Below are 23,316 nucleotides of genomic sequence, written 5' to 3'. Positions count from 1 at the left end.
TGAATCCTCCCCAGAGCCCAGACCTCAAAATTACAGATGGAGTGTGGGATCATCTTGACAGTGAAAAGAAGAAAAAGCATAAGAAGAGCTTTGGAATGTCTTTCCAGTAATGTGGAGAACTCCTCCTGAAGACTACTTGAAGAAGAAAAAATGTCTAAACGGTTTAATGCTGTGTTGAAAAATAAAGGTGGTCATGCCAAACATTGACTTTAAGCCCATTAGAATGATACAAACTTTTTGCCTTACACACTTTATTTCCATTTATGTTAGCACATATTACAGGAAATCACTGCACCCATTTCCTGGATATATATAAAGAAATTAAAAGTGACACAAGACCTTAATATTATATTAGGTTATATCATAAAACTAACAGTTTTCAGAAGTTGTCTCCAATGTAAAATAACCAGGAATCAGCAACCCTGTATGGCATGAATTTCTGATTAAACCAGCTGGAAAAAAAAAAAAAACACACACAACACTCTTCTTCCAACATACATGGCTGCAAAAAACAGTTAAAAATCTGCTCTGGAGCCAGTGTTTAATTTGTCCTACTGTAGTTGGGCTACTGTAGCTATAAATTGGTGTGAACTCGTGGGGCATTCAAAGTTTTTGGATATAGTGCTCATTCTAATATAATAGAAACACAATTATTCCCATGTTCCTATGCTTCTTACTAATGGAAACAGTTGTGAATAGTATGAGATTTCTTACAATAGGTCACATATGGGAGATTTATTACATGCATAATAGTGTTTTCTTTTTCAATAGCAACTGTAATTTTATGTTGGACAATATGATTTTCCCAAATTGCCTAATTTTCCAATAGATAACTTCAGATTTTTATAAATTGGCACAGATTTGCTTCTGTGTGACTGAAAGGTTGAAATGTCTAGAAAGGGAAGGCAGCTTGGGTTCAACAGCTTCGGGGCTGTTCAACTCTCACCTCCATTTGACTGTGGTCTACAGAGAAACTAGTTCCTTTTAAAGCTGCACTCTAACTGCTTTTAGATCTTGTCGTCCCACAGAGCTCCTCTTCAGGTGAGACAAACAGAAATTCCTCCAGGGTCAAAACATTTAGGCTCACAAGACCATAGGGTTGGTTGGTCTGGTTGAGATCCAAACTGAATTCTCCCACATTCATTAGGCTAAATTAAACTTGGTGCAGACTAATATTAATTTCTGCTCTTATTATCTTCAAATGCAGCCCTTAAAATGTCTAGATGGTGCTGTTTCTGTTTACTATATCTTTGAGAAGAGTTCTCTCTTTCTGTCTGATGTGCATGCTGTCTCTGTAACTGATTCCCTGCTGAACATTTACTTTCTTCCCCTTTGTGCACAGAGGCTTCCCTGTCTGAAAAATATTCTCAAAGCCATAGAAAAAGCAAATGCGATTGGGAACCTTTTTACTTGGTTGTGGCGTGACACTAATTTACTTCTCCTCACACTTCCAAAGCAATTAGCTTTGAAGCTTCTCAGAAACTATTCTTGCACAAGTCGATAGCTAGCATGGCAAGTCAGAATTTAAGCTGGTCCACTGGGCAACAGCTGATATATATATATATTATGAGGTTAAAGTATGAAAGAGAAACCTAAAAGAATGAAGAAAGTACAATTTCACCAGTTATACTGGGTACCTGGCCCTGCAGTACTGGTAGAATGTTATGAGAAACCAAACAAATTTATATCTGATTGGTTGTGACTTGATGATCACAACATTGCTGTGTTATCCAAACAAATGTGGAATGTTACAAATAATTATGCTTAGCTCTACAGATTAAATCATAAGCCCCTGTCACACTGAGGAATAACCCGCGTTTAATCCACGAATTTAGCGTGTCCGCTGTTGCGTTCACACTGCCGACCCGGGCTGCCGCGTCAACTCGACTCGCCTTTCGACCCGCGTCGGACCCTAGTCTTTTTGCCGAGCCGAGTTTGGTGTGAACGCAATTGACGCGGGTCGGACGTGGGCGTGGCGTGACGTGAGGAGTTTAAAAGACAGAATGGACAGCTGATTCAGAACAACAGCGACAGGTGAGGACAAGTTTTACTCTGTTTTAGCCTACATCAAGTTGGAGACATTTTTGAAGATGGCCAACTGGGGAGACAAGGAGGTCCGCGAGCTCCTCAGCCTCCGAGCAGAGGACGTTAGGTTATTTACCGCCACATTTCGGGGACTATAGTGCTCTTGTATTCTCCGCATATGTTCTTCGGCGGCATCCCACGTTGTAACTATCCACAGCCCGTAAAATAACATCTCCATGAACTGCATATACAATTGCAAAAACGAGTCCTCAAGGTGTATTTAACCCTACCTCTGACGCATGGCTTGTGCCTACGTCATTGTGCACGCCCAGCATTTTATGTGTTTCGTGTGACGCTCTGCCACTAGGCAACGCCCCCTGAACTCGGCTTCAGGCGACACGGGTCACCAACACGCCAAGCGTTCACATTGCTCGACGTGGGTCGAAGGTGCAATTTGGACCCGCTAAGGTAGCGGGTCGCAGTGTGAAAGGGGCTATATACAGTGAGTGATTATCTGATATTAATTTTGCCGCGTAAAGCACATGAGAATGAGATCTGGAGGCGCTTAGGACAGCAGAACAGTAAAAAAAAAAAGAAAAGAAAAAGAAAAGAAAAGAAACATTTATATTAAGGTCCTAAGGATTTATTTGCTTAAAAAAAAATCAATGCATCAGGGCCTGTGGATGATTATTGGTTGGTTGTTGGAGGGAAACTGTCTAACAAATCAAATTAACCACTCTTACCAATCCAGATAAAACACTTTAAAGTACTTTTATCAAATTATTAAATATTATTGTATGAAGTTTCTTACTGAACTGGTTACAAAATAACAATTAATTTTTTTGAAATCTCCATGCAGTGTTTACTGTCAACAAGTAAGTCAGTGTTCTGCTTTCTACTTCAACCAGAGAAGCAGCAAACTGTTGCCATTTTATTACACACTAAGTGTCTCTTAAGTGTCTTTTTTTTAAGGATACATTGTCAACATATTTACATCAGCACATTAACGTGCATGACTAAAGAATAAACAGCAAGTATTGTTGAATTTGGTCACTTTGCTCACCACCCAGAGAAAGCTACATTCACCCATTCACGTGTTTCTTAGTCTATACATGAACTCACTCACGCTGATTAGTTCATCAGGGGGCAATATGGGGTTCAGTATTACTTTAGAACCCAGTCTCATGGCAAAATCTGAAATAGTCATTTATTTTATTGATTCATATTCACATACATGATTTATTTTTTTTTGTATGCTATTGCACGCGAAACTAGAGCAACAGAGTCACAACATTCTGTGAAATTGTATTGACTGTTGCATCGGATTTAATAGGTAAAAAAAATCCACATTTGGAGGTCAGAATGATAGACACACTAAATGTGATGGACACACAAAACAGACATCCTATTGGAATACATAACTTTGAAAGTCATGCTGGTTGGTATGAAAAAGCTTTGCAGATTTCATGTTCATCAACACAGACACAGTTTTCTGCTAAGTGACTATCTAACCATTCTCTGTGAAACTGTGCTGCACATTTAGGGCCGCCAGTCTTCTGTTTGGTGGACAACAGAGATGCCTGCTTATCCGGCCGTGCATGTTAAACAGATCAAGGTTACTGTGAGAAGTGTTATCTGTGTAGCAGCTGCAGTATCTGTAAATGGCTCCAGCAGTGTTTCATTTTAAAATAAAGAAATAATACTTTTAAGCACAAGAAGAAAAACAGACACATTTCCTGTTGTGTTTGTCATTGTGGTTATACAGTTGTTGATTGATTTGTATATCTTAAGTTTAAAGAACTTGTCTTCCAAAGCTCACTTTACTTAGAAAGCGATTCATTTTTACTAATCATGTAGTTACCTTGAAGTAATTAAAACATTTAAAGTCATACTGAGCAAGATTTTCCTAGTTATATCATATTGTGATATTCCCATAATATAGTCAGGAGTCTGAATTTAATGTTCATTCACATTTTTGATGCAGCAAGGGAACTTTAAGTGTGGAAGTTGAACGGGGGTCCAGTCATTTAGTGCATTTAAAAGTGTGTTTTAAAAACACATCATATGTCTGCATACATTCAATTAGTTTATAAGAAAACTGTATGAACTCTGAGTTTTGTTTTGCTTGGTTCAACTCTCATTTCCATAGCAACGTCTTACAAAATTTCACCTTCCTAGAATTGCCCCACTCAGGATTTGTTATTACAGTGGAAGATTGTTCATTGCCCACAGTGACCCTGAAAATCATTTTTTTGAAGGACAATTGTTTTCTGTAGGAAAACGGAATGCAAAATCGAACAGCAACATGAAGAACTATTCCACGAGAGGACACATTTGTGGTTGTTTTAACACATTTGTCTCTGCTTGGCTCACGTATAATTGTGCCATCCTTGTTTACAATGAAAGATTTATGAAGAGGAAACGGCAAGATAAGATAATGGAAATGAGGGATAATTACTCACATTAGCCAAAACTTCAAGAATGCGCTGTACTCTCATGATAAATTACTACATTTGGTCATGATCTTATACCAAATTACCCAAGTTTCATGTGGGCATACTTTTACACAATTAAGACAAAGATTTTCTTGTGTGACCATCCTGTACACAAATTAAGCAGACACATAATTAAAACATTTATTGCAGTAGCTGTATACCTGTATTGTAGTAACAAGGATTAACTTCTTCAGTATCAGTGCTGTTAAACACCGTCACAACTGACAAACATACCGCGATAAGCAAATCACTCCATCCCACTTAACTTTTTTATATTGTGACATAAATATGAAAGTGCTTTACAAACTGAAAAGCTCCTTAATGCACAACTCAAGTCTAGCCTTACCCCATCAAATCGCCATTAAAAGAAGTAAGAAAAAAAAGACACAAAAATGACCAAGTTAAGCTATATCTTTTAGCATGCTATTCCATTGTGTATTTTCCATCCATGCTGTGGAATGACACCAATCTTATCAGATGGTGGGATGACAGAAGGTCTCTCATAATCGACCCATTATCTGCACATGCCTTTTTGTTTTTCTTCAGAATCAAAGATTTGAGAGTTTGCACCTTAGCATTTATGTGATTATGCTTCAGAATTTTGCAAACATTCAATGCATAAGGCATTTGATTGACAGACAGGATATTCTTTGTAGCCAACATGTTGTTGTTTAAATAAGCACAATTCATCAATTGAAGAAACATCATGAAGGCACAGTGATTAAAGTGTTCTCTTAACCTGTGTTTTCTTGTGTGGAAAATAATAGTCTGTGTGGAAATAATATATATATGTATATATATATATATTTATATACATATGTCAATAAATTGCAGGTACTGCAGGTACTAACTCACAATTTGAATAAAATCTATACAGTAATAAGATCAACATTAGATAAAACATTTAGCCATTTACAAATATATTGCTATTTAACCATACGGAACACTTTCAAAATCAGTTTACAGAGGAGAGCCTTCAGAACTTTTCATTTTTGTAATGCACATATTGAGCACTGACATCATTCATACAAAATATTTTTTTCAATTTTTTTTTAGGAAAAGAAAAGGTTTGCCTTCATGATTTTGCTGTACTTGAAGAAAATCATGATGGACTATGGGCAACAATGACTAAATTACAGGGATGAATTTTGCTTTAAAAAAATGACCGCAGGGTTTATTTATTTTTTTCTAAGAACTAAGAAATTGCTTTCTTGTTGTACAGTATGACACGTTAAAGATGTTTGTCCAGCTGAAATCTCAAACCTTATGACAAGCCTTTATGATAACAGCCAATAACTGTCCTGTTCACTGTGGATATTACAGACACGTGATCATGGTTAATAAGTCCTATTTACAAACACAGAGACAATGACAGAATAAACAAGTGACCACAAACAGTGTTATAAGAACAGCACTTTCAGAAATGTAATTCAATTTTCTTTGATTGTGTTGAATAATATAGTCCTGAACAACTCAAATAACAATTACACCACAAATATTTGTATATATTGGTCAGCCAGTAATACTTTTTTTTTTTTAAACTTTTTTTAATTTTCTCTGTTTCACTTAAGTCCTTCATTCACATGTCCAATTCACACATGAAGTGGACGGAGAATGTTATTTAATGATAAAGAATTACACAAAGAGTCACAAAAGAAGGTTTTCTGTTGAGCCATAGTAAAGTTTCATTGAAGAGAACAGAGCATAAGCACTATTTTGTGGCCTACACTGTACATGTTGCGCTTACACTGCAGAAGCATCAAAATAAGTCGGGGGGGAAAAAATGAGAATACAATAAAACAGGAGAGGAGCTCAGGTGAGATGTTTACCGTGTCCTGTTTACTGCGTCCAGATTTAAGCACGCCTTACAGCACAAAAGCAAAGTCCCTCTTATAGCTGCTGGTCCTTTGGGCTGTCTGGACAGGAAGCCGAATGACAGGACTTCAGGCTCACCAAGGGAATATCAGCCATGCCACTGCTGAAGTGTCCCTCTCCACTCCCAAACTGCTTCCTGTCACCAAAGTGCTCTGAACGTCCATTCTCATTTTTCCAGGTTCTGGACAGGGTATGTCCATTAAGGAGTTTGTCCTTTGGACCCCACTCCTGCTGAGACCCAAAGCTGGACATGGGCGACTTCGGCTGCTGATATGTTCCTAATGTGGGGGGCATCCAGCAGTTGTCTGAATGTCCTAAGACAAGGCACTCCTGTGTGCACATCTCTGTGGCTTCCACAAGGCCACGCGGTCCCAGAGGGCCATCTGAAAAAGAACAAGAACATAAGAATGTGTTTAGCTCTACGATAATCATTCTGTAAAAAAAACTGTTGTATCAGTCCTTCACATGCTTTAATTCTTCTTACAGAATACCATTATGTGGAATGTAGGAGTTTCAAATAAAAAAGAAATTATGAGGCACAACATAAAAAAAATACAAAACAATAAACATTGAAACTTTTACAAGTTTACAAGCAGATGCATTAAAACAGTTGTTCATGTTTGCTGTGCTTCCCCTCAGTTTGAAGGTTGGCAAGTTTTTCGTGTTATAATTAAACACTCTAACCCATTTATCCAGTGATGAGCTGGGTCATTACGAAGGTCACGATATTTTAACCCTAGTTATATTAGCACAGGCTGAGCCCTCTACTGGACTCTACGGGTATAATCTTCCTCCAAACGTGTACACGTGATGGCCCACTGAAAATTAGCATGTACCTAGCCGGCCATTAGGGCGTGCCTACTTTTCCCGAGCTTTAGCAGGTATATAACTTCAGCGTAAGGCGAAAGAGAGACAGGGCCCTTTGTAAAGGGCTCAGCCTGTGCTAAAACAACTAGGGTTACAATATCGTAACCTTCGTTATATTTCAAGCCTGATCTATGTACTACCTGCCGCGGGAGAGGCTCCGCCCACTGACCAAGCCAGCTACTGGTTAGGTACCAAGACCCAGTCACCACTTTAATGATCTTAGCCACCCTGCGGAGTGATAACGGATTCAACCCCATCCCAGTTTGCCACACCTGGCAAGACTGGGTGAGATTGTGATCTTACCTCACGGGGTCTCCATCATTAGACCTCCTGCACACCTCATGGACGAGTCCTAGCAGAGCACAGCCCAACATAGGTGCATGATGCCCCGTTAGAAGGAGCCCGACACATCTAAGAGATAGAACCTTATGAACAGACAGGGTATAGACCACGATGCCGCCTTACATATGTGCTTAACACACGCACCACTGAACAGGGCCATAGACGCCACCACACCTCGTATGGAGTACGCCCGGACCACAGTGGGGGGCTCCCGGCCCGCTTGACTGTAGGCTGAGAAGATACACTCACACAGCCACCTCTATCGACCAAAAGCTGTAGAAAGGAGAGAGTGAGCCCACTGGACATGTCAGTGGGTCCACTCCCCTCTCCTCGCACTAACGCTGGAAACCCAACCACTTGGCCCTGTAACAGGAAATCCAGCCCTAGCTGCCTGGATGGTTTGCACCACCAGCTCAGACAGCCCGGCCTGCATCAGCCTGTCCCTTTCAGGAGCCAGGCTTGAAGCGGCTGGCCCAGGATCGGCGGCGCCTGTATTGCACCTACTTCCTGTGACAGTGCCCCCCAGAATTGAGGAATGGGCCATGGTGGAGCCACCATCATTGGGGTCAACTCTGTGTACCAAACAGCCAACAGGGAGCCACCACAATGACCCTCCACTGCTCCACTCTCCCTCTCTCCAGTAACTGGGGGATGAGGCAGAGGGGGGGGGGGGGGTGTAAAGCAGCCCTCTTGGCCATGGCACGTGTGCTGCGGCTTCAGGGAGAACCAGCACAGGCAGTGTTTGACCTGTTGGCGAAGAGGTCCACCGTCACTTTCCCAAAATGCCTCCAGATCTGCTGCACTACTTCCGGTTGCAGCCTCCACTCGTCCTCCAGGGGGCCGCCCCTCGACATGATGTCGGCCACCCTGTTTTCCACCCTGTTTTGATTTGACATTTTGTACTGGATGTTCGTTGATATTACTCCGCCACCGCTAAGAAAATAGTTTGAGCATGAACGAGCTGCCAAATAAAACACGACAGAAGCAACTTTTCGCAACGAAATTTGATATGGATTACCAGTGCACACCAGTAACCACTCCGGTGAGTTGATGATTTTGAAAACGGACGTTTATGGTGCTTTTACGGACCTTTTTGTACATGCACATGACTTGCCATTCTGAAGCAGGTTGAGATGAATCAAAATTAGGCAAATATCGGAGACAGCAGTAAAATTCAGAAAAGCGGTGAGGGGGGTTCTAAAACATTGCAGACGACTCATAAAAGAGGCTTAATGTTGAAAATACCGCAGTTCTCCTTTAAGCGGTTCAATTCCTTTTATAACATATAACATATTTTAGTAGCCTAAGCTAAGTGACCTTGGCGTATAGTGAAAAATTTAAAAGCTGACTCAAAATACTGAAGAGGGTGGGCACCAATGCTCCAAATCTTAACTGGAGTAATATCATCATATATACCTATTCACAGGATTTACTAAGAAAACCCAGTATGTGGTATGAAAGTAGAGGTCATGCTATACCTATCATCCTTCTCTGGTTATTCTGTGGTACAAAAGAATTGCAAGTAACTAACAAGAAAAAAATACACGTGAAAAGAGAAATCAGTTTGCTTCCCAGCAAAACATACACAAAATTGATACAATTTCTGTGGGACAATGTAAAAATAAAGGCACTTACAATAGATTTAGAAATGAGCTAGCAGCTTTGACTTTTTACACCATTTATTAGAATAAAAATCCTTCCCTTAAATAAGACATCAACATGTTCAACAGGCTGCAGAGCTTTCCTAAGTCACTAAGTACCCCCAATACACAGGAGGTCTGGGTTATAAGAGCTGGGAGAGCTGTATTCAGTGGACCAACCATCAGTATGTGACAAACATGAATGAGCTGTGCTTTCAGGAGCTGGGAAGCATGGGAGGGCTATAGATCTCGAGTAGAACGATAGAATGAATTAATTTCTATGTGCACTGTTGTGAGTTAACAGAGAAATTGGCATTAAAATGCACCGTGAATAAACCCCACATAAAGTCAGAGAAAACACAACACTGCAGCATTGTTACCAAACTTTAAGCCTTTAAGAATTCCTGACAAATAAATGTTTCCTCTTTTTTTTTTTTAATTTAATTATTTATCTATTTATTGCTGGCAATAGCATGGCAGCCCTGTCAATATCAGAAGGTTATGAGAAAATGTTTGGAAATCAATATTTTTGGCCAACCTAGTCTTTGTTTAATATGAATCATAACACTGTCTTATCTGAAAATGGTGTCACCGAATGTAAATGTGTTCAGTATAATTTGGTATATAAAAAAAACCATGCAGAATGTAATGCGCTGCCATTTGAGAAAGCGTTCCCCTTTGTGCCTGTTTTATTAGCCTCTTTTTAAAAAGAAGAATAGAAATGTCTGATTGTATATTAAGTTTCAGTATGTTATAAATCCATCTGTTTTTCTCCCAAAAAAGATCATGTTAACTATTTGTCCTAATTTGCCTTTTTTTCTTCAAAAACATAATATAATTTGGGTTCTGTAAGGTTTCAGATGGTTTTGTAGTCCTAAATTCTGCATGAACCTGTTTATTTCTTCAATCATTTAAGGTACAGAAAAAAAATTAAGGTCAATTTTTTTCTCCAAGCGGTAGCTTTATAACTCGAGCAGAAAGCAATGGAGGAACAATCTGCTGGTTTATCAAACAATCATGTCAATAAAAAAGGCCAAGTTCTTTAAATGTCTACATAAACTGATTTTATTTTCTTTCTATATTTCATGCTAAATAAAATGACTTACTCTGGCATTAAATGGGCCGTGCTTATAAACCGCTTTTCTAGTCTTGGTGACCCCTCAAAGCACATTTAGTCTACAAGCCACATAGTGCTTTATTTCCTCAATCACTCTCAATCACTCTCATTTACACACACATTTAAATGATGTCAATTTAGTTGTTTAGGAACACATTCTTACTCTACTAAGCTTGTCTGCCATCGTACAGGGTTTTGGCTTTAAAAGCAAATCTTAGTCACTCTTTTGCGTAAATGTTCAGTCCATCACAGTGCCAGGTTCTCATAACTGGCATGGTAGGAGTCTAAGACACAAATTTTCATAATTGCATGAAGAACAACAAAGAGCAATAATGCAGGTCACCCAAAGAGACAGCAAAACAAATTCCTCAAATGAGATTGAAGAGGACTGAGCAGACGTCCGGGGAGCTGTTAAGGATAAAGATTGTAGCGAGGGGAATGGCTGCATTTACGTTAATGCTCTGCAGTGCAGAGTAAGGAACTTGTTACAAACCTGCCATTTATGTGACATTTTGATTTTTTGTGTTGCTAGATAAATGGCTACATTGAAGGCACAATAATCATGATGTCACTGATGGCATTTCTTCAAACTTTCTAATCGCTTGAAAAATAACAGAGCTTGTGCTAAATGCTGTTTGCTTGCAGCATTGACAGTTTGTGTATTAATTATCAAATTACAAGACTGTAATGTGTGCATTTATTTTTGTTCTCACAAAAGCAAGCCAGTGATTAATTAAGGACACTTTGTGCTTTGCTATTCCCTGGGTGTAACAGACATGACTATTTGCACGTAGACTGGTACAATCAGCGGCCCCAGTGGGCAGTAAACGATAATTTGGAACACTCATTTTCCCAGCTAATCTCTGCTTACCTGCTGTTTGAAAAAAAATGCTCAAACTAAAAGCTGACTGAAAGACCAGTTGAGTGACTGAACAGATCGATTATGAAATCTTGAATTGTGGCAAGCAAACAAGCGACCAAGCAAGTAAATGAGCAGAGAAGGTTAAATACAGTAGATGACTGAATATCTTTGATAAATAATCAAATATTAAGATTTTTAACTGGCATTTAACTGTTCATGAACCAAAGTCCCCACTTATTAGAATCAGTGCTTGAAAACAAAATTATTTTTCAATCGTTCCGTTCCGAACGGTTCAGGCATGTTTAACGTTTTCGTTCTTGCGTTCCGCCACCAACATATCGTTCCTGAACCGGTTCGGAACGTAAAATATCGTTCGTTGTTATCGTTCCGGCAGTGTTTGGCGGGCCTATCAAGTCTACGTGTGTGGACTTTACCTTAGAATAGATGTACTCATTAGTTTTTGCCCTTGATTTACACCGTAGCTCTATGCCCAAAAATAATAAATCACCGGCAGCATCCAAAAACATTCAGATGGGCTAAAGCTGCATCGACGTCACTTCCTTGATCTGGGAGCTTCAATGTAAGAGGAGGGTTGATCTACTACTGTAGACAACAAAGTATATGCTATATTCTACATGAATTTTTATGAATTTTTATGTTGTAGAGTTGTGAATTTATTTTATCAATGGAGAAATTCAGCAGCCTTGCTTTGTTGTCTACAGTAGTAGATCAACCCTCATCTTACTTCATCCCTGATCAAGGAAGTGATGTCGACGCAGCTTTAGCAGCAGAGAAGCTAGGCTTGTGTTGATAATAATAAACTTCTGGACTATGTACAAACTTCCAAATGCATCGTTTTGTGAGGACAGACCATATTTGTACTACTGTAGAAGTTTGGTGTTATGGCATGTGATTTTAGTGTGGTCATTTTGGAGATACTGCAAGGGTCCGTTAGCGCTTGTACTAAGCTATTCGGGATAACTCAGTAACTCGGCTGATGTTCGGCCAAGATCGGAAAAACTTCGGGTGGGCTACTTGGCTGGATGTCATGGTTCAAATGACCCTAGGGTGAATCTACTCCAAACCATCACTTAACTTGTGGATAACTAGTGGATAACTAGTGGATAACTAGACTAAGTAGTGGATAAAAGTGATTCGTGACAGCTGCCTGCATTGAGCCTAGCGGGCAGCGAAGTGAACGCACAACTGGAAGTAGTCTTTTTTTTTCCCCTGACAAAGGCTACGCTTTTCTGAAATTTTATAAAATATATAGAGAACGAAAAAAAACGTTATTAACCGGTTTTGTGGATTTCAGAATAAGGTTTCTGTTCCGGAACAGTTGAAGACCAGTTCGTTTTCGGTTTTCGTTTTCGTTCCTTGAACCGGTTCGGAGCCCTGATTAGAATATTACAATTTTAGAAACTCCTACTCAGCAGAACAAATACTTCAAACAAACCAAAGCCGCACATTACTCATATTCTTTTTCCAGCTCTGAATAAATGCACACAAAGATTAGGTCCTGCCTTAAAGGGGAACTCCGGGGCATTTGAAGCGCGTTTCCATTGCTAGAGGTTGTCAAATACTGATAGTAGGACACAGAGAGGTGCAAATCTGCGCTCCCTGTGTGGAGATCGCGCTGTGCGCACAGCGTGTCATGGGAGGCTAATACGTGGTGGCTAAGGGGCAAATGCTAACCCTTCCACGTAAAACAACAACTTGCACACAGCAGAAACGTCACACCACTTTATAAACCATCCGACAATAAAGTCACAAGCCTTACCATCAAAACCATATGCATGGTTCTCACATTACTGGCATGGGGACGTTACAAAACAACTTTATAAACAGCATGTAACTCACCGGCTGGTTGTAGGCTCGCGCATGTGAAAGCCCAAAAGAGTCGATGGACGATAATCCCATATACAAAACAATTATATTCTCTAGAAAAACTGCGTTCAAGTATTTAAAACATTACAACAATATTACTGGGTATGTATTGTTGTAATGTTTTAAATACTTGAACGCAGTTTTTCTAGAGAATATAATTGTTTTGTATATGGGATTATCCTCCATCGACTCTTTTGGGCTTTCACATGCGCGAGCCTACAACCAACCGGTGAGTTACATGCTGTTTATAAAGTTGTTTTGTAACGTCCCCATGCCAGTAATGTGAGAACCATGCATATGGTTTTGATGGTAAGGCTTGTGACTTTATTGTCGGATGGTTTATAAAGTGGTGTGACGTTTCTGCAGTGTGCAAGTTGTTGTTTTACGTGGAAGGGTTAGCATTTGCCCCTTAGCCACCACGTATTAGCCTCGCATGACACGCTGTGCGCACAGCGCGATCTCCACACAGGGAGCGCAGATTTGCACCTCTCTGTGTCCTACTATCAGTATTTGACAACCTTTAGCAATGGAAACGCGCTTCAAATGCCCCGGAGTTCCCCTTTAACCGTGCAAATATATTAGTCTTTTTAAATTAAAGAAGACGGTTAGAGGGAGAAGCTTCCCCAATTAGTCCTCATCCCTCTGGAAAAGACTTTTTGACTTTACTACACTGTTTTTAATTTTTTTCTTTTGTTAATGGAACATCTTGGTTATTTGCTTCATTATGTTGTGACTCTCCCCTGTGTAATCTAAGTAATTCAAGCTGTGCTTAATATTTTTGATGGAATACTATTTTCCCTTGCAGTTTTGCGCACAGAATGTAGCTGCACAATCAAACAACATACTCAAGAATCAGTCACTGCTGAAACCGTTGTGTCTCGGTAAAGCCTGATAGAAGTCAAGTGACATCCTGCTACTAGAGCTGTGGACAGATGATAAGCACCAACACACCGTGGCACTACAACTGGAGATAAGAACCCTTTGGGCATGTACACCATTGTAACATTGCTTGACAAACAAACTCGTAAATCTGAACTAGATTCTGTATGGTCCAAGGGATATGCAGAAAATAAATTATCGTTTGTGAATTGAGAGGTGATTTTCATGGAACTAAAACTAAATTTAAGCCAGCCCCAGTAAGTCCATTGAACATTAGCTTTCAGGTAATTTAAATTCAATTTCAAACAAGTATAACCCTAAAATAGCGCAGTGAACATGGTCCCAGATAATTTTTTTTTCATTCTGATGAAAAATAATGATTCTACTTCTCTACATCTCACATCTGCTGAAAGAGAGGATGATGCATTCTCATACATCATCAATGTCACATCATCAGCATGCATATTCAGCTGATTCTTTATAGATCTATAAGACTGTGTTTCCTTTGTCACACAAAATGGTTTTCACATAGTTTAGTGCTTATTTGCTTGTACATAGCCCATTGTTAATTGCTACTACATTCAAGAAGTTAAGTTCCTTCCTGCACACACATGCAGACTTGACACACACAAGCAAATAGCCAGTGGCGGGTGCTTGGTGCAGAGCCCCTGAGTGCTTTAAATAACATTGAGGCACAGGTGTTGGGGAATGCAAGGGATTCAGAACTGTGTCAGATGGTGCTGACTTTTGCTTACAGCACTGTGCAAATGTTGCAGATGTCCACAAAGACGGATACCTTAAAGACAAAGAAACCATTAGATTGCCTCTTGATGCAGTGTCATTAGGACATGCTGGAGGCTGGTCTGTTTAATTCTGCAGAAGCTGTGGATTAAATGCGAGACATGAGGAATAGCTGTTTAACGATGGACACTTTGACCAGGCAGCTTTTACAAGCCTCTCTTTCTGTCCTCCTACTCAGCATCAACAGATCACAGAGGTTATGGGGGAGGAGAGAATCATCCTAGTTTCTGACCGGAGGTTGTTTGCAACTATAGGGGAGTACTCTTGTTTTTAGTCTTCTGGCTATCACTAATGAGATAATGTTTGGCTAATTAATTGGATGCACACTATCAGTGCTGATGTGCCAGCCCCACACCAACAACAGCCTTTAGAGTGGCAACAGGGAATGGGTGGAAAGGCGGATGTGAGAGTGATTGAGTGCGGGGGATTTTGTGTCCATAGGGCTTGTTTATTTATCCATGCTGTTAAGCATGCCCAGATGTTGTTATTTGGGGATGAATGAGGCTTTGTTTTGGGCAAGCATGTAGGCTTAAAGTTCCATACGAATATCTCCAGCTGCTGCTTAAAACCCCTCAAGATACCTCTGACAGATTAATTCAGTATGCCTTAAATCTGCTGTGGGTATTCTTTGTGACCCTTTCATCCACCACAACAAAACATACATAAATATACCGCCAGTCCATCAACGTTTACACCATAGCATGTAATGATATACAGTTTCATAAACATAACCTGTATTAAGGTTTGCCTCATACCAGCAGCAAATACACCGTAAATAGCTTGGGGAAATGTGTTAGTGGTATGATGGTTGGTGTCCAACAAGGCATAGAATTACAGCTGTATACAGCTTTGCACAAAATGTGAGAACACACCCTCTGATCTACAGTAAAGGCTATCTGGGGTTGGACAGATATAATAGTGAACGGAGTAGAACAGAGGAACATGCTGGATGCGTTCTCCTGAGAGTCGCAGTCTGGCTGATGGATCCTTTCTAGTGCTCCCTTTGAGGCCAGGCAGCAGCATCTCATGAGAAAAGATGAAGGGCAGGAGGGAGTCAAAATAGAAAATGAAGACAAAGCATGAGAATAGGAGTGAAGGGTGGCCAAAAAAAGAAAAGAGAAGCAAGCCAAGTGGAAGAAAGGAAAAGGTGAGGAACAGTAAGGAAAAACTGAAAAAAAAACCCACCACAAAGCTTGTCAAATAAAAGACTGTCATTTACATAATTTCCATAATCACTGATGAATATTATTGGCTTAGACCTTACTTAGTACTTATCTCAGATCAATTTGTATTTCAAATATCTAACTTAAGGTACCCTTTGAAACCTCACATTATTCATGGCAAAAGTAAAACATGGTGCATGAGGAAATAAATTCTGTTGATGTGTGTGTGTTTCTTGGAAATGAAGCTCAGGAAATATCCATGATTTCCATTTTCCATCATTTTCAGTTTTAATAAAAGTCTCTTGGTTTATTTAAAGACACTAATATCCCTAATATTTGCCCTACTGAATAATAATGTGTTGCAGGATTGGCATCATTATCTACAATTTGAGAAGTATTGTCAAGAGGTAACTGTGCAGAAGCTCAGCTTGTTGCCCAAACAGCATAGCAGTTCATAGTTGCATGCGGTCTGACAAATCATGCTACCAATTCACCATGATAATATAGGGTCATGTGATATAATATATAAATATATATCAGATTATTTGGCAAATTTTATTCATATAATACAGTTAAGTTATCCTCTATTCTAATACACTTTTTTAGTTTCCCCTTTGCATGTCCTCACTTAGGATTTTCCTACAAACTTCAGCTAACACTGGCGTTGACTTCCCATCCTCTATAAGGGGAATATTCAATCAAAGCTCTTGAATTTTAGCAAAATAAAATAAAAATTTTAGCAGATGTAGGAGTCAGTGTACATCAGTCTTACATTAAAGCTAATCTGATGCTTCCTATCCTATGGACAATTAATACTTCATCCATCCATCCATTTGCTATACCCGCTGAATCCGTCGGTCGGGTCGCGGGGGGGCTGGAGCCTATCCCAGCGGTCATCGGGCGAGAGGCGGGGTACACCCTGGACAGGTCGCCAGTCCATCACAGGGCCACACAGAGACAAACGAGACAAACAACCACACACACGCTCACACTCACTCCTAAGGCCAATTTTAGAGTCACCAATTAACCTAACATGCATGTTTTTGGACAGTGGGAGGAAGCCGGAGTACCCGGAGAGAACCCACACATACACGGGGAGAACATGCAAACTCCACACAGAAAGGCCCCAGCCGGGAGTTGACAATTAATACTTATTATAGATTTTTTTTGTTCAACGAATCAGAGTCAACAATAGCTCAGAATTGATAAAATCACTCTACTTTGTAGGCTCGAAAATTGTTACATGGTGATCCTTCTGCCTTTTTAAATAGTAACAAGTCTGAGTTTTGCATTCTGTGAAGAAGTCACACAATTATTTTCAAAGCTGTGAAAACATCACAAGGCAACATTTTCTTTTGTAAATTTCAACATTTTTACCTTTGGCATCTAATAATTCAGATCATTTGTCACAAGTATGATATTGCACAACTGTGCGTTGCACTAGAAAAAGTCTAAGCCCCGTCTGACCCAATATTGTTCAATGACTTTCAATGACTCCTTCAGTCTGTAGAGAAAATATAGAGGATGGGCAAGGGAAGAAAAAGAAAAAAAACAACAAAAAAAAACGCTGGCTTGGCCTAAATATTAATTAACAGAACACATTATCTTACAATGCCAATGTTTTATTGTGACACTTATGATCTGAACATGTGGACACATTTTCGTTTGAGACTGAGCTAAAAATAAAGATGCTGGTAAGCAGGTGCCTCAAGAGAAAAATGATTGAGGTGCATGCCTATTGCCTATGCCTCTGCATACTTTTGCTTCATGTCATTTCTCTTCCTGGTGCCACATTTCTTGTCTGCATCCAGAGCAACATGACGAAATAAATAAATAAATTTCATTCCAACTTGACTATATAAATATAGATATATGTGTGTGTGTATGTGTGTGTATATATAGAAAAAGTATATATATATATATATATATATATATATATATATATATATGAGGCATGAAGGAGATTGCTGGTGAGTTTTGACGGTTGGAGTAAGTTAAACCATTATCTCAGTGGTACAAAGATGATAGAGTATCAAGTCTTAGAGTTACTAATCATGTCGTCCATATCAGTGTTCTTCGCTGTAATATTCTGTGTTAAATCTTTTTTTTTTCCCTAATTCAATTGAATATGTCTTTTTATATTTCTCTTCATGATTAATTCCCACAGGACACTGTTTTTAGTCATAAATAAAAATTGTGTTTTGCAGAACTTTCTACTCACAATGTCAACACTGCTTTGGATTATCTCAAAAGTCCCTGACTTTTAAGGTGTTGTAGATGTAATGTACAATAAAGCATCTAAATTAACACTCAAATGGATTCAATTAATTCTATTATTCAAATGAGTCTCTAACAAAGGTCGCTGAAATGCTCAAATGCACGGTGACATCTTACATTCTTTTACATTGTATTATATATGATATACTTCAAAATGCGTTGCATAAAGAAATTATTAAACGATTCAGCTGGGCTCAATTGGAACATTTTGATAGCCGAAGAACCCAGGGACAAACAAATATAACATCTAAAATAGCTCATGCGTAACTTAGTTTAAGCAAACCCAAAATCCCAGTCCCAAGTGTTGACAACTGACTGAATAAATCCACAGCAATATTCAAAGGTTTAAGCAAGCAAGATGAAAATGTGATGAGGCTACAGCTGTACACATGTCGGGATTTCCATATTAAAAACACACTGTGCTTTACTGATAATGTGGAGAAATGGGGCAATGAATGGCAGATTAGGCTGTTGGCAAGCAACACCTATCCATCAGTGCATGTAAAACACCACTTATCAGCTATGGGAAACTACAACACCATTCTTTCTCTTAGCATACAAAAGAGAGGGTGGAAAAAGTAGGCTTGAGTAACAAACTAGAGAAGTACTGCTTTCTGACCTGGAGGACACTGTAAAGGGGGTTCGGAGGACTACACTCAACTCTATTCCAGAAATGATTTCCCACCTCATCTATTGTTACATGTAAAATATCTTCTCTTTTTGCCTCAGAATCCACATTTCTGCTATAATCTGTACAAGTTTTTCTTAACAAGCTGCTACAGTATAAACCAGTTATCTTGGAAGGGAGGCAGGATGTCTACACAGCTCTGCAGAAGCTAAACAAGCCACCCTGGACCACTCACTACAATCCAAAATATCTTTAGTTTTTTGCTCTTAACTTATCTGTAGACTTGTCCTGCAGACAAGTCTCCACATGAAATGTGCACATATCGCAATTTCTGCTGTACCCTTATTACTTTAAAAGCAATAATCAAAACTGAGCGCACTTTTGGAAATAACAGTGGAACTGTGAACCATGAATAATGCAGAAGCATGTTTGTGTACTGCGAACTTTACTAACTTTATGGAGCTACATTACATTTGATATGGTGTTTTGTTGTTTATAATACCAGTAAGTACAATAAATACACTGTTTTTTGATGACACTGACTTAATATGGCCTCCTGCCAATTTAATACACAATTAGAATAGCTATTTCTAATGATCTAGATAACAAAATGCAAATATTGCCAATATCTTATATAAGCCCTCAAGAGAATGATTTTTTTCGACTTGTCATAAAAGGTTTTGACAGCACCACCATCTCTTTCAAGTATCTGACATCAAGTCTTTGAGTTTGATAGTTATCTGACCTGTCATCATCCATCTATATCCATCCTTTTAGCCTTCTGAATATGAAGAAAATGAATTACTCCATGACACTGGCTACATGATAATTTAAAAGCCAGAATACTAGTTCGGTCTTGTTTGTCTGTTGCTTGTGAAATGAGGGGTAGCGGCCAAACATATTCCAATCATTGTAGCAACAGTGTAAGTAAGAATCAAAATTTATTCATTGAAAATTTCAGAACCCCACATTCTGTTGCATGAAAAGTCAAATTCAGTCAGTAGTGTTACAGATTTTATGTCTGAAGGGGCTACTAAAGATTACACAGTGAGATAAGAACATTCAGCAGACTAAATCTCAGAGAATTATTTCTTAAGGTTCCTTAATTTGATTCATGGAAAACACAGATATCACAAAGCATAATCTGTATCATATAAATGATGTAAACACTGTATAAAATTAAATGATATTCTGATCGTATAGTTTATAGCAGCAGATAGTCATTTGATTTATTTCTGCTCGTCATCCACATTTTAGGAGAGCTTTTAAGATGCCGTTTGATACAGCTCAGTGCAAGTGTTCTGTCCCCATGACAACAATAGCCTTGTAAAATGATTTAAGCTCCAACTCTAATCTTATACTACATTAGACTCAGCCACTGACCTTGTAATTTGATTTTTGATCTAAGTCAGTGAGTATGCTCGCTCATCTCAACAGTGAATTTATTACATTTATTCATTTTCTTATATCATAACAACGAGACTAAGATGTCATAGATTCAGTTTTCACAGCTGTCCTTTATACCCCACTGGACTACTGAAATGTTGGTCATGTGAAAAATCTAATTAATAACTGGCTCTTATTTGCTCAGCAAGTATCTATATCCAATTTCATGATAAAGCTTGGCAAAAAGAATGCCTCGACATGCCACATCACTAATGTGGCTGAAAATAAATAGACGAAAATGTGAACAAATAAATGAGTAGACTAGTTCCCTTTCTTACAGCTCTCCAGTCATCAGTGTCAATTTGTGCTGAGATGTTGGCGATGGCAAACAGATTTAAACTTTTGATTAAAACACACATTGTTTTATTGTTGGTTTAATTGTAGCAGTGATATAAATATCACAGATACAGATAATGATTGCGGTGACCTCATAAAACAATAATAGCGTAACAGAAGTGCAATATTTCTTTTACATCTAAAAGACTGTTAAATAAAGAATAAAGTGATCATAGCATCAGTGTTGCTTTGTGTTTCAGTGCAATTGCTTCACAGTGTGCCATGTTACACCACATCCTTGTGATGTTATTTGTGATAAGGCTGCTTGTATTATACAAGTATTGATTTTGATATGGGAAAGATAAGAAATTGACTGATGTTTTACCATCAAAGTGCCATGAGGACTACAAGTATGCATTCCATTTTCATTATGGCAGGCAAAACAGCTCTTACTGTGTTTTTGAGACGGCTGATGGTTATTTGAAATAAATCAATTCTAAACTGTGTAACACATTTTCTCAAGTAAATCTAGTCTTGTTGTGAGGAGACAGATTATCAGGTGAAGTTCATTTCAATGTATATTTTGGAAATGGAAAGTATTCAGTGTACTTTCCAAGTCTGAAAATGTCATAATCCTCTTTGAGAAAACAAAAGTAAGAGACATATGCACTGTGTGGTAAAATGATTGCAGGAATTTACAATTTCATCTTCATCTTGCTTTCTGTCTTGAGAATTGTATCACAACTTCTGATTTAACAGAGTGAATTTGAAAAAAAAAAGCTATCAAGTATTTCTAACCACAGTGATTGAGAATATAACTGCTCAATCTCCATGTTTTCATACGTTGTTGTCTTGACTGCTGAAGTAGCAGTAACGGCACCTGTCTCATATGATTAAACACAAAAAAAAAAGGCTGCAACACTGACTGCATACCCAATAAAGGTTAGCAATAAAAAAACGTCAAATTGCCAACGAGACGTCACATAGAAATTGGAAACACAACAAAGTTTAAAATAATGAATGACTAACATTAATATCTATATATTAATTCCTGCAACAGGAAGCAACAGCAGTGTTAAAGATAAAGTAGTAGTTCTTCGTAAAATTAATTTAGAGAATTCTCCTCTGGTAAAGCCCACAAAAGCTGTCACGGGCATGATAGATAAGCATAAAGAGGTTAACAATATAGCAGGTAACTGCTTATTTGCAGAGGTACAGAAAAAGGGCAATTTAAAAAGAAATGAAAGAGTGAGAGGTCGGAGTGGAAACGAGTGTAAGAAACTGAGGTGTAGACATGTTCTACAGTGGGTGATGACAGGAAGACATGTAACTCTGTGTTGATCATTACCTTGAGCCTGAAGGAATCAGATAATAAAACAGAACCGTGTTAATCCCTGGAGTGCTCTGTAATTGCAGTATTGAAGTATATTTCCTCTCTGTTAATAATTGTAATTTCAGGCCATGCTCTCCCTACATATACATTTATTCATAATTACCTCAGGGAAAGGACAGTGCCATTCCATCTATTAAAAGTGTGCTGAATTACACTGATATAAGGAATGCTTGAAAAATTACACAAAGGCAAGTCATTTTTTGATCTTGTACAAAAATTTAGTGGGAGATATTCTCTTTACATTTCTGATGACTGAATTATTCAAACTATATTTATCCATAACTTATTGTTTTAAAAAAAAATGGCCGGGGCCTATCTGAGTTAATGGACATCAGGTTTGTTGTCTTCAGAGGTTTACTTGTACTTGTTATTGGTTTCAACATGTGTCCTGTAATTCATAGCGACAACGTCTTCCTGTTAAATATGCCAATGTGTCAAAATTTACAAGTTGCTCTTGCATTAAATTAGCAGTAACGGAAAAGTTAGCACCTTTAACTGTGAGAACCGTCTGCCTCGACTGCAGTGGTGTTGAGGTGCTAACAGAAGTTGGCAGTTACGTATTTACAGCCACTGAATCACATGCATTAATGAGAATACTCTGTGTAAGGGAGAATATATACAGTTCAAAAATGAGTGTCAGTTTCAAGGTTCACACATCAGTTGTTTTAAAGTTTTTAAATCTTGATAAATGATTAACACACACACACACACCCTGATAAGGGAGATTAGTTCAATTTCCACAGACTTAGATTAAATGTGGGGTAACGCCCTACGCAGATCATCACACCTATAAAAATGTACCACCAATATATAATATACTGTACATTCAGTGCATGTGTTGACTTTGAAGAAAAAATTCACAAAAAAAAAACAAAACCTGATGATCAAAACATGCAATGTGAGTAACATCCATATGCATAAATCTGCTTTGTTAGCTGGTTGGTGCACAGGGAGGAAGTAGAGGTCAGGGTCTGGCAGAGACCCCTATTGGGTGCAGGTGGCGAATAACTTCTGTCAGCCAAGTAATTAAGTGTCCGTCACATCTTTGCAGGAGGGCTGTGCAACCCAGAAGCCTCTTCCAATCTCCATCTGTGAGACTGACTGGAGCTACAATATGCCCTAACATATGACCAGTATAACTATTCCACATCAAGGAATCGTTTTGGTAAGAATAAACAGAAAATAATCATTGTCTGAATGTTCACTGCTCAGTTTTAAAGAAAATAATGAACTTCATGAACTTCATGCAAACTGTTTAATGCACTAGGGCTGTGTCGATAAAAGGTTAATAATTGTAAATATAAAGAAAATGTGATGGTTAAGAATAAAAAAAGAATAAAAAG

The 23,316-nt window shown here is 38.6% G+C and overlaps 1 protein-coding gene across 5 annotated transcripts in view; it reads right to left on the bottom strand.

Moving 5' to 3' along the window:
* Window positions 1–4,647: 4,647 nt before the first annotated feature.
* The window catches only part of pcdh9 (protocadherin 9), a 222,781-nt gene continuing 204,112 nt past the window's right edge, over window positions 4,648–23,316 (bottom strand). For all 5 annotated transcript variants that reach the window (XM_075487549.1, XM_075487789.1, XM_075487708.1 and 2 more), the window contains one exon: window positions 4,648–6,778. In XM_075487549.1, coding sequence (XP_075343664.1) covers window positions 6,411–6,778 — 368 coding nt within the window. In that variant the 3' untranslated portion in view covers window positions 4,648–6,410. The remainder of the gene's footprint in view (window positions 6,779–23,316) is intronic.

Source organism: Odontesthes bonariensis, chromosome 1 (assembly GCF_027942865.1).
Source record: "Odontesthes bonariensis isolate fOdoBon6 chromosome 1, fOdoBon6.hap1, whole genome shotgun sequence".
Lineage (NCBI taxonomy): Eukaryota > Metazoa > Chordata > Actinopteri > Atheriniformes > Atherinopsidae > Odontesthes > Odontesthes bonariensis.
The sequence above is the reverse complement of the archived record's forward strand: the minus strand, read 5'-3'. Positions and strand labels throughout refer to the sequence as shown.